Source organism: Dermacentor silvarum, chromosome 9, assembly GCF_013339745.2.
Source record: "Dermacentor silvarum isolate Dsil-2018 chromosome 9, BIME_Dsil_1.4, whole genome shotgun sequence".
In the NCBI taxonomy this organism is placed as follows: Eukaryota; Metazoa; Arthropoda; class Arachnida; order Ixodida; family Ixodidae; genus Dermacentor; species Dermacentor silvarum.
In genome coordinates this window covers 148,275,526-148,288,130 of record NC_051162.1, presented here as the reverse complement: position 1 = coordinate 148,288,130, position 12,605 = coordinate 148,275,526, and the positions used below count along the sequence as shown (strand labels likewise).

Sequence of the window (12,605 nt, the reverse complement as noted above, 5' to 3'; positions counted from 1 at the left end):
GCACGAAGCTCTCAAGTCTTGTGCTGTTCAAGGGCTCTCAACTTCGCGTGACGCAGAAAGCAGGAAGGAACGTTCAGCCTGTTGTTCCAATGAGTTGAATGGTTGAATTCCAGGAATTCTCCGTATGATTAAGCAAAATGAAATGAACCCTTATTTGAGACGTGCCCGGGTCTTTACAGGTATTTACCAATTGTTACACATTTTCGCTTACGCGGTAACAAATGCGCCTAAAATTGTCTAGAAAGCAATACCAAATACTTTGGACCGAAATGTAGGCAATGTACCCGCGTTCTTAACATCAGTTAGTAGATGTGCAGTCTTCATGAACTCCAAAAACCTTCTGCGCCTGTAACACGGGCATATGGCCTGAGCAGTGTGACGCGAGCATTCAAATGTCAATGCGTGTCTGCGCGAAAATCATTCATTCATTTCCTTTGCTTTCTTTCCTTCCTTCCTTTTACTTTCTCATTTTCTGTTCCTTGAAACTTCCTTTTGAACATTTCTCGGCAGTTCTTAATCGCGAAGTTGATACTATCAGTTTACTGACACTCCGTTTAAATGCCACATGTTGTTGTTGTTGTTTTTCAGATTTCTTAGATCTTTAGCTGTAGAATGTATCGTTTCATCCGCTGAGAGCCACTGTGATTTTTCGCTCAAGACAAGTGAACAAAGGGAGGCGAGAAGTCGAGAATACAGTGTTCTGTTGTGAGGGCTCGGCAGTCACCGTTGCCAGGCGGCAGTGTTAAAGCTGCTGGTCATCGCCGCACATGGTGTTTCCGTTGACGCTTCTTTGCACGTTGTTTGAAGCGATTTCCAGATTGAACCTCAAGTAGAAGCACACCGCGATTCCTCACACGTTCTTGTCTGTACTCATCCTACTTTAGCCGTGAAATTGTAGATCTTTCGCAACGTCCACGCCGTACGAGTATGTGAAAATGCATCCTTTGTGAATTGAGCCACGACGAGAATATAAATAATGGCAGAAATGAGATCTCACCTCATGCACTTAGGTTTAGTTTGGCAGTTTTATCGGCGAAGGAACGCAAGAAAATACTGCTTGAGAATGGAAAGCCCCTTGGCGCGTTCAATCAATGAATGTCTATTTACTCGTAAACAAATACAAGCATATGTGTACTTTTTCAGAAGGAGGTCCCATAGCACACGGCTGAAAGGGGACTTCCTGTTCGAAATTAATGTAGATAAATACAAAGCATTGCAACAAAACAGCGTTACGTAATTAGTTGCAGCAACAGAAACACGGCAAGAGTAACCTACACCATAATAACATAAAAAATAACTAATGCCGCAAATTCCTCCACCGACTATCAGTAGTGCATTATCTTTCTTTACAATTCTACACCCTCGCCGCTAACACACATCTCGCTCGTTACCTCACCCACACGCCTTACCTTCTCTCCCCTTTGGAAGAACCTACTTATATATACTGTGCCGAGGAGAGCATATGTCGCCTTGAAGAAGACAAGTCCACTTGTCGAGACGTTAGCTCCTGCTCTCACTTGTTCTCGTGTTGCTCATCAGAGTGATACATTGGCACATAGAAAACGATGACATACTTGCAGACCTTATATAATCTGCTTCTTAATTTGTTTTTCTCGACTTTCCGTTACTTTAATTTTTACTGTTTTTTTGTGCAATGCAGCTTCCTGATATCACATGTATCTTCAAGCGTCATCAATACGCATTGCCTGATTTGACTTTTGATATGGCGAAATGTGTGCTGACGTTTGTACAATGCGGATGCAAGTACAAGCGCAAGGCAATATGCTTGTAGTGTTTCTGTTTACTTATCTTAAATATGCAAGTCGCTTGCCGTCAGTTACTGCTTAAGTTTTTGGGTAGGTGGGGCCACTTTGCGCATGTATTTTTGGCATGAGAGAAATGAACTTGTTCGCTAGCTCTGTCGCTTGGCTCTCGCAGAAGAGAGGCCGAGTGGTGCCTTTTCCGACGCTGAAAGTTGGCGAAGGCGAGGCTCCGGCACTGCCAGACCTCAAAGAGGTGAGTAATACGTTAAGTATTGCCGATGTTTTTTGAAGTATATCTATGGAACAAGATGCGCAATACTATTGTTGTTACGACAGCTTTTGACGCGGCGTTCTTTGCACTCCACGTTGGCATCGTCATCTTATCTGTCCCCAGTACGGATATGACAAGTCCACCACCGCACGCACGTGTTAAGGAATATGAAATGTGCCAATATTTGCGCCACCCATAGCTCCTCCGACACTAAAGAATGAGGAAAAAGAACTTGTTATGCTTTACGAGTATGAGAAAATATTGCAAGGGCGTAAGGGCGTTACGAGCCAAGTGTATAAATGTAGTGCTATCAACATTCGTTTCCTGCACACGAGGTAAGACACAGAGGACGACCGGAAATAAAACCGGAGGTAGCCAAGCCAAAACTGGACTCGAACGCCAATGTACATGCGAGAAATGTCCTTGAGCTAAATAGCGATGGCGCACTCACACAGGTATCATCTTTCTGATAAAGGCAGAAAACTGGAGTTTGCGACCAGGAGTTTGCAAGTCATTCATGAAACATACCGGGTGCTCAAAACTAAGCTTTACGGAATTTAAAAAAATCGCCTGTGGCGGCTAGCCTAATTCTAATCGCCGAGCTGTGTTATTCGAAGAGGCGGACATTAGTAGCACGAGAAATTAAAACACATGTTCACCTAATTAGCAAAAATTCATTATTTAACTTGTTAGTTCATTACTTTACGACACATATTGCAATTTACGAATTGTAGCCGGTGAGTTTGTAAGACGCATCCACTTGAAATGAATTTCCAGGATGACACCAGTTTGGAGATATTTCCCAACGTGTGGGACGAAATACATGGACGTTGTATAAAACAATGTATAAAAGAGCATTTTGGTAAAAAAGTAAGTGGTACAGCAGTGCTTTTTTGTGGCGAGTTTGATGGCGCAAATCTCCAAATTGGTGTCATCCTGGAAATTCATTTCAAGTGGATGTGTCTTTCAAACTCACCGGCTACAATTCGTAAATTGGAATATGTGTCGTAAAGTAATGAACTAAGGAGTTAAATAATGAATTTTTGTTAATTAGTTGAACATGTGTGTCGATTTTTCCTGCTACTAATGTCCGCCTGATCGAATAATCCAGCTCAATGATAAGAATTATGCTACCTACCACAGGCGATTTCTAAAAATTCCGTGAAACTTAGAAATGAACGCCCTGTATACATGAAATACTCAGCATGACTTGCGAAATTGGACTGCTTAATCGGGAAACACAGCGTGCTGCCTGATCTCGCAAGCATTGTGCTCACCAAATCGCTTCCGCAGAAGTCCCCAACATGGAGTAAGTTTCAATGAGGAAAAAAAAAAGAACAAAATGATATGCACCGGAGAGTACCATTGAGCTGCAAAAAACAAGTTTTTTGTTGTTTTTTTGTAAACTAAGCTACGCAGTTGAAAAAACAATTCGCCTTAATCTGAGAATTCAACCTGGGACCAACCCCTTTCCGGGGCGGCCACTATAGGAAGCGCATATGGAATTGTTCTGCAACTCGAAGCTGAGGAATGTTGAATGAGCATCCAGTATTCGTGGCTGATTTGCTCATTCAGTGGATGGATAAATGAACGGACGGATGAACGAACAGACGGAGTGAATGGAATGGATAGATGGATGGATGGATGGATCTCTCGTCCCCTCTCCTTCTTCAGTGGTTCCCACGTTTGTCTCGGCGCCGCGATTCCCAATCATGGTATGAGTGGTCTTTTTGAAATTGCTCGGTCGCCACAGGGAGCAAGCGCTTACCTATTACGATTGTTTTCACTTGCCTTAATATGACGTCTCTAGTGGTACAGACGGTGCGAAGGTTAAACTTTCTTCATCATAGCATGATCCGCCGTGGTTACTTAGTAGCTATGGTGTTGCGCTGTTAAGCAAGTCGCGGGATCGAATCCCGGCCATGGGGGCGAAATGCGAAAACACCCGTGTACTTATATTTACGTGCACGTTAAAGAACACCAGGTGATACAAATAATCCCGGAGCCCCGCACTACGGCGTGCCTCATAATCATATCGCAGTTTTGGCACGTAAAACCGCACAATTTATTTAGTAATAACATGCACTGTCTAGATTGAAGGAGTGCTCAACATTAATGTCTTCGAACAAGACTCAAATCTTTCCAGGCTTGAAAAATCTTTCTGGCTACCATCGATTGCAAACGACTCCATATGCGTCATGTGTCCGAGACCCCTAACACGCCTTTCGACGTTCGCAGCTCGAAGAAGGCTCGACAGAACTCGAAGTCGAAGCAAAGCCGACCAAACTGGACACCCTGTGGGCCAAGTTGTGGATACCGTTCCCCTACGACAAAAAACTCATACCGGACGAGAAGCAGTTCTTCACCGCCGAGTTTGTGTGCCAGCGAGAACCCATGTGAGTAGCCAGAGCACACATGCTTGTCGGCAAGTTGATTGTGCACTCCCCCTCCTCCGTCCACGAACAACGGCTGACACACGGCAGAGTCCGAAAAGGCTTGTAGACCGTAATCATACTTCGTCTGCAAGTCAATTGTAATGATACTTCTTCTGCCACGCGCACTCCTCCAAATCTCTTTCTCGTCGGCTTCTATGCGCGGGACAGTGTAGCAGACGACGCTACCGCTATACTGAAACAGATGTTTCAACACTCCCGGCGCGAGCTGTGCTAGAGGCGCATTTCTAGAGGATACAAACGCTGCACTGGTCGCGAGACAACCTGGCCGTTCGACAATCTCAAACGACAGGCACGAGCCAACCCGTCGGAGCCAGGAAAAGGCTCCATTATTTTTCCCAGCTTAAAGCAAACTCTTGGCACATTTTCATCTTGTATAATGACCACGTCATTTGTCCTTACGGGCGTTTCAGAGCAAAATCAGATAATCTTTATACCACCGCTTCCAGAAGCTTTCTTGAATTTCTTGCCGTTGAATCCACGTTTCAAGCAGCTCAGTATGCGTCGTGGGTTCAACCTCGAGTGTTTATAAATTGTGAAGGACAGTGAGTCTCCGACCGTGCAAGAAATGAGCGGGAGTTAACACTTCTGGTTCATCCGGTGTAGAATACAAATATATTAACGGGCGACTGTTTAGGGCGGTTTCGACTTCCGTTAAAACAGTGCCTGCCTGCTCGTAATGGATGAACGATGTGCCAAGAGCCTTTCTGAGATTGCCCTTGACAGATCGAACCATGCGCTCCCAGAACCCACCTCACCAAGGAGCGCGTTCTGGCGAAAACTTCCACGAGATGCCATGCGAACAAAAATAGTCTCGAACTGCACTGCCTCATAAGAGTTCTTATAACGCACGAAGCGCTCGCGAAGCACGCTTAAAACATGACGCATTGTCAGAGTAAACAACACGAGGGTAGCAGTGGCGAGAGGGGAATCGGCGAAAAGCTTCTAGAAAGCATTCAGTGTTAGCACGTGTAACAAGCTCTAGATGAATGGCTCGTACTACGGCTCACGTAAAGATGACAACATGGGCCAGTAGTCGTACAGATTCCGCGCATCGCAGCAACTGAGCATAGCAACCAAGAGCGGAGCTCGCCAGCTATTAAAGGACTACTGACATGGCATTATCGATTACACTTTTTCACCAAATGAAGGCCTTAGACCTAAACACTCTAGAACAAATACAGGAAAGCCTCAGAGGAGCGTTCTAAATAATTTATTATAATAGCTTTTGTACGGCCAGGTTCGGTTCCGTTTCGCTGAAGGTGACTACGTTATGACGTCAAGACGCAAACGTCACGTGGGAGCAGGAAATAATGAGGTTTTGACACTCTCTCTGGTTCGCTCGGCCGTCTGCTATGCGCCGGACCGCATCACAAATAGCAGCACAGGAAGCGACCATGCAAGCCAAAACGTCGCGATTTGTTGCTCCCAGGTGATCCCATTCCGCATTCTGGCATCATGAAACAGGCACCTCATGAAAAATGAAACCGAAAGTGGATGCAGAAAAGATATTATACAGTAAATTATTTAAGGCAAGCGACTATTTTTTCTTAGCTTTCGCGATCCAGGACCTGCAATAGACGCAAGTAAGAAAAAAAAAAAAAGACGGCAGATCCCACGGCCTGTGGGAATCGATGTTATGCGAGTATGTGGGGAACCTACCAAGTTAACGAAACGACCATGACATCACCAAGACTTAGGCGGCTTTTTCATGACCCACATGACACGCATGTCATGGCATTCATGTCCTGACTCCGGAGGAGTCCCTTTAGCTAGGCTGACTGACTTCCACCATGATCTTTTAGTGTTTCCTTTACTTAGTAAGCACGTCAGAACTCATTTCGGTGATTTTTTAATGTTAATATTTTTTGCTGAGTCATTGTCATTTTTGCTGAGTCATGCTCATGACTATCACTTCTACTATCACCCTTCAGTGTTTCCTTCACTTACTACCCACGTCAGAACCTATTTCGGTGCTTTTTGAGTATGAATATTTTTTTCGCTGAGTCATTGTCATTTTTGCAGAGTCATGCTCATGACAATGACTTCTACCATCATCATTTAGTGTTTCCTTCTCCTAGTACCCACGTCCGAACTCATTTCAGTGGTTTTTGAGTGTTAAAGTTTTCTTCGCTGGGTCATTGTCACTTTAGGAGGCTGTTTCATGACCTACATGACACGCATGTCATGAAATTCATATGACCTATCATTTATGTTCGTCATCACTGTTGTCATAGTATGCCAGTTTTGGTACCTACCAAGTTAACGAAACGACCATGATCACCAAGCCGTAGGCAGCTGTTTCATGACCTACATGACACACATGTCATGATATTCATGTTATAACCTATAATTTATGTTCGTCATCCACTCTTGTCATATTACGCCAATTTTGGTAAATACCAAAATACCGTTAACTTGGTAAATACCAAGTTAACGATGCGACCATGAGAGCACCAAGACGTAGGCGGCTAGATAGATAGATAGATAGATAGATAGATAGATAGATAGATACTGTCAGAGTTCGCCAAGAAATGCTTCGCATTTAAAAAAGAACAAGTGTTATGACGCAGCACCTAACGCCGCTTTCTTTCTTTCTTTCTTTCTTTCTTTCTTTCTTTCTTTCTTTCTTTCTTTCTTTCTTTCTTTCTTTCTTTGTGGTGCATGCAAGCTACGTGACAATACGTCATCGGTTGCCTGTCTATATAATAGCCCGCTGAATAAGGGCTTTTTATCAGTTGCTGATCGTCTGGCTCCGAGTCACGTCCATTACAATTGGTGACGAGGCAGGCAGCGGACCGGCGCAGGCCCGACCAATGCGCGCGGCGCAATGCCAGTCAGCAGCTTGGGGGACAGTAGGTACAGTACATACAAGCGCGTCATGGAATGAGTACGTGGAGCAACTGGAAATGCACTGCGAATAGAACAAGCTTTCAAAGGACGAGGAAAAGCGGGCGGTTTTGCGCAGCTCTTGCGGAGAAGAAACTTAGTCACATCGTGACTCTGGTGAAAGCCGAAAGGCCGACCGCTGCAACCTACGATAGCATCAAGAAAGCGGTCCGCGAATGCATGCATCTGAAGCCGTCACTACTGGAGATTTTAATTTTATTAGTGCAACTAAGCTCAAGGGGAAAGCGTCGCAGACTACGTGACAGCGCTGAGAAAACTGGCTGAACACTGCGGTTTCGGAAACAAGACGCTTCCACTGTTCGAGATGATGCGAGACCGTTTCGTCTTCGGCATCAACAACGAGGCGGTGCAACAACGGCTACTGGCAGAAAGGAACCTGACATTCGCTGTGGCGTACGACATGGCTGTGACAGCGGAAGCAACTCAACGACAGCAACGAGAAATCAGGACACACAGCCACATGGCGCAAGGGGCACAGGCGACGCGGCCGTCCACGTAACGCGCTTAAGGGAACCGGCTTCGACCAGAGAAGTCACTTGCTACCGCTGAAACGGTAAGCACAGTTCTGAAACTTGCACGTTTCGTTATGCGGCATGTCGCTACTGCAAGAAGACAGGCCATATCGCGAGGGCATGTCGCTTCAGAAAAGAATCGCAGTCAAGTTATAAGCAGACTGCTGCACAGAAGCCAGAAAAGCAGTCACGAAAGCAAAGTCAGACAAGCAGACCGCTTCACGAAGTAGAACTTTACTCGGTTGGCGAAGTTCACGAGCTTGAAAAGTTAATCGCCACTGTACGGATTCATGGAAAAGAAGTGCAGATGGAAGTAGACTCAGGGGTGTCACACTCGCTCGTCAGTCAAGAAACGCGTTTTTCGAGCAATTGAAGGCAGCGCAGGCAAAATTCCACTTCAGAGTACTGGCACGCAGCTCGTGAATTGGACGAAAGAGCCACTGCAGATGGTGGGAAAGGCAATAGTAGAAGTGCGCTTCAAAGAAAAGTGTGCGAAATTGCCTTTACTAGTAGTGAGCAAACAAGGCAGCAGCCTGCTTTGAAGAAGTTGGTTTGAGGGCTTAGGAATTCAAATTCAAGGAATAAAAAAAAGTGTCCGAGGGTTCAGAAATGATTCAGCGCTTTCAAGAGGTAGTGCACCAAGTTGGGCTAGTTGGTTGAAGTTCATATTGGAAATATTTTAACTGCGCTAGAAACAGGTACAAAGGAGCAAAGGAGGATGAAAAAAATAACACGTGCGCAGACTCACAACTAACTTTTAATGGGTGAAAGATGACATATATACAGTGAGGATAACAAAACATGATCCGATTGGCAAGACATGATCACATGTACGCTTCAATCACACTCTCGCTCCTAGATATTGCCCTTCACAATCTGCAACCGCCACCGACGGATCACTGATGCATCCACGTGTTTTCTTAATTGCATAAGCCTCGAAGATCTCTCGCATGATGCGGTCCTTATGGCGATATAAAATCTTAGTTCTTTTCAGTAGCAGTCGGCACGCCTTGTTTGTCTCCTTTTCACAGTCCCTGCAGTGTTTCGCCACGTGAGAATAGCCGTCAGACAAGCAGTTCGTGGAATGCTCCTTTAAACGAATATTAATGCAGCGGCTCGTTTGTCCAATATACACACGCACACAAGTGAAAGGGAATTCATATACTACAGCGTGAACGCAGGGGACGTACTCTGGCTTATTGTGGTCAATATGGGAAAACAAAAGGGCTATTGCTAGGTGACCTGTCAATTTTATTCATTACACGTACACACAAACGTGCCATTTTCTGAGGGGCGGAGAACACAATGCTCACACCGTAACCTTGCGCAACGTTCTTGAGATTGTGTGACACCTTATGCTGGTAAGGGATCACAGCATAACGTCTACGCTCCTGGTGGTTATCTTGAGGTGAAGCAGTAACACCACACTTAATCTTCTTGATTAATTTTTCACAGAGTGCTGCTATTACACAGATCGAATACCCTGTAGTAGTCAATCTTGTTACTTGGTGTTCAACACTATCTATTACCACGTGGTGCGAAAATCTTGCGCCCTCGGTGTCCACGATGACGGAATACGTTCTCTGGTTGGTCCACGCATTTGCACAATGATTTTACGGCTTTCGAAGTAAGAAAAACCGAGTTGTCGCTGCACCGTGATTGTACCCTTTGGGCCAACAGAGTAGTTATACCTCTAGCGGCAAGAAAAGAAGTTCTTCGTCTGCTGCACGCAAACCATCCTGGCATGACAGCCATGAAGAGTCAGGCAAGGTCGCCAATGTTGTGGCCAAATATGTACAAAGAAATCGAAGATTTTGTGCGTCACTGTGACACATGTCAATTAAACCGCCAAAGCGATCCAAAAGAACCAGTGCAATTCTGGCTCAAGCCAGATCAGCCTTCGAGCCGGTTGCATATTGATTTTGCGGAGCCAGTGAAAGGCGAAGTTTTTCTCGTCGTCGCTAGACGCATTTTACAACTGGGCCGAAGTGCAGATTATGCCGTCCATGAAAACATCGGCAGTAATTGCAACACTACGCGCGCTCTTTGCGACTCACGGTGTTCCGGACGTTACCGTTTCCGATAACGGAACAGCTTTCACGAACGAGCAGATGCAAGTTTTCCTCAAGTTCAACGGCATCCGTGCGGTGTTCACAGCGCCCTTATCATCCCGCTAGTAATGGAAGGGCGGAGCGAAGGGTGCGGGAAGTAAAAAAAAGCATTGAAGAAACAGTCGGGAAACGACACCCAGTGCAATCTATATAGGTTCTTATTGAAACCACATACCACCCCGCATTCAGTGTCAGGAAAGAGTTCTGCGGAGCTCATGATGGGTAGAAAATTACGCTCAGCGTTAGACAAGCTGCACCCAGACCGTCAGCCTGCTACGTCTAGCTCTGTAGTGAAAGGATTTGGTGTTGGCGATTCTGTCTATGCCCGAAGTTTCGTCGCAGGACCTCGGTGGAAGCTGGCGGAAATCATTAAAGTCAAGGGTCCAGTATCCTACCTGGTGAGGATGGCCAATGGCAACATGCACCATAGGCACCGAAACCAACTGAGACGCGCATGGCTAACAGCGGAGCCGCCTGAACCTCTACCCGACTATACCGTGCACTTCAGGCTTCCTCCGGAGCGAGCACCTGAAGATGTCGAGCCCCGCCCCGCCATTCCCAGTCCTCGCTACACGCCTGAGGACACAGTGCTGAGAAGATCTACCCGTATCCGACGACCAGGCATTCGTTACTGACTCTATCGTTTAGAACCATTGACTTGTACTAAACATAAACGGGAGGAATGCTATGACGCGGCACCTAACGCCGCTTTCTTTCTTTTTGCGGTGCAGGTAAGCTACGTGACAACTACATCATGGGTTGTCTGTGTATATAATAGCCCGCCGAATAAAGGATTTTTATCAGTTGCTGATCGTGTGGCTCCCAGTCACGTCCAATTCAACAAGAACGAAATTGTTTTGCACGTCACGACATCACTTACCAGCGCCTGTTGGTTTCTGCGCTAAATTTTGAAATAAGCTTTGAGCTTTATTTTTAAACTGAGCAGTATTTTGCGGCAAAATTAACGAAGAGTGCTTTACCAGTCTAAATGAATTTCAAAGTCAAACTTACAATTTACCAGACAGCCTTTGTTTACCAGATTTAGTGTATAGATTTAGTGTCCCTTTAAACTGTTCAATATAGTGCCGATATAGTATTGGCAGAACCAATCACTCTCGCTACCACGTCTATGCAGGTACCTGATGCAATACAAGGAGACCTTCTTCACGCAAGCCATTCGAAGCCGGATAGCGTGGGAGGTGCTCATGAGGGCGGCATACGAAGACACCGAAAGTCAAAGAGGTGATCACAACTTCCCATAAAGCTGCGCAAGCTTCCGGTCAATTTCAGGGGCATTGAGAACAACCAGCGTGCTGTTCGGGCAAGCTTAAATAACAATGGAGGAAAGAAAAAAAAAACTACAGTATCGTAGTAATGTTACCAGAGAGAACTCTAGAGGTGCTATTGTTAAGTTATAGGAAGGATGGTTAGTACACGGATCTGTCTTCATGCTCGTTGCTTCATGGTGACGTCCTTGTGGCTTTATTTGCTGCAATGTATCTGGTTCCATAGGCGCACAGTGCAAAGTACTCATATTTTTATAAACGCAGAAAGCAATAGGACTCTGCGCACATGCGTAACCCATTGCCGAACCATTGCCCATACCATAAACCATTGCACATGCCAATTCACAAGCACATTGTTGCATCTATGAGGCAACATAATGAAGAAAAAGATCAATTGTAAATCCGTTTGAAGCCAGAATGACAAAGTGTAGACAAATTCATGTGTTAACCGTATTTTCATTCTGGCAGAACGGCAATGCTTACAGCTAGCGCCAAAGTTCTATCGAGTAATTTTCGTAGAAAACCTTACATAAAAAAAAAAAAAAAAAAAACTGAGCAGAAGGCCGAACAGTCTCAGGTGGCTTGCGAAAAGTGAGACGGCAGTTAGGTGTCATTTCAGGATTCGCGGCCCTCATTTACGGAGGAGCAGTTGCTATAAGTCAGAAGGCTTCGCGCAGGGACGTCAGTTTCTCTTTTTGCCTTCCTCCATGGATATAAATATACACAAAAACATGGACACATGCTTGCAAACAAAACCTCTGTAAACGCTTAACGTCTGATATTTCCGGAGGCTTGTGAAGAACGACCTTGCTGCTCGGACAAACATAAGCTAAACCCACACACAAAAGGTGGGACACATGCTTAGAAGTGATAAACTCGAAACACCCAACCGCTGTAGGGTATTTCCGCTATTTTTGTAATCCGCTATTTTCAGCGGATTACGTAGCGCACGATGTCCTAACGCTGCAGATGTGGTGCGTTTAGTTGGCGACAAGACCGTTGGACGAGACATTAATCGCGGCACCAATACAAACAACGTAATGTTTGAAGGTTTAAAGACGCGCAAGCATTAAACGAAGAAGAAAGTAAAGCACCTGTTGTGTGACTTTCTGTTGGAATTCGTGAAAATGTGCGCTTATATAAATCGTAACGCAAACCGACACCAAGCCTTCTGCTAGCAACCGTAAAACACAGGCTTTTTATTTCTGTCATTTGTCAACCAACGACAACAGAGTTAGGAGCGAAATGGTACTGCAATGTTTAAGTAGGCCAACTTATTCTGAGAGTTTCTTTCTTCCT

The 12,605-nt window shown here is 45.3% G+C and overlaps 1 protein-coding gene across 1 annotated transcript in view; it reads left to right on the top strand.

Moving 5' to 3' along the window:
• Positions 1 to 12,605, top strand: part of LOC119463973 (anoctamin-4) — an 82,963-nt gene that overhangs the window by 17,153 nt on the left and 53,205 nt on the right. Inside the window, exons 7-9 of the mRNA XM_049655448.1 lie at positions 1,939 to 2,016; positions 4,273 to 4,430; positions 11,156 to 11,262. Coding sequence (XP_049511405.1) covers positions 1,939 to 2,016; positions 4,273 to 4,430; positions 11,156 to 11,262 — 343 coding nt within the window. The remainder of the gene's footprint in view (positions 1 to 1,938; positions 2,017 to 4,272; positions 4,431 to 11,155; positions 11,263 to 12,605) is intronic.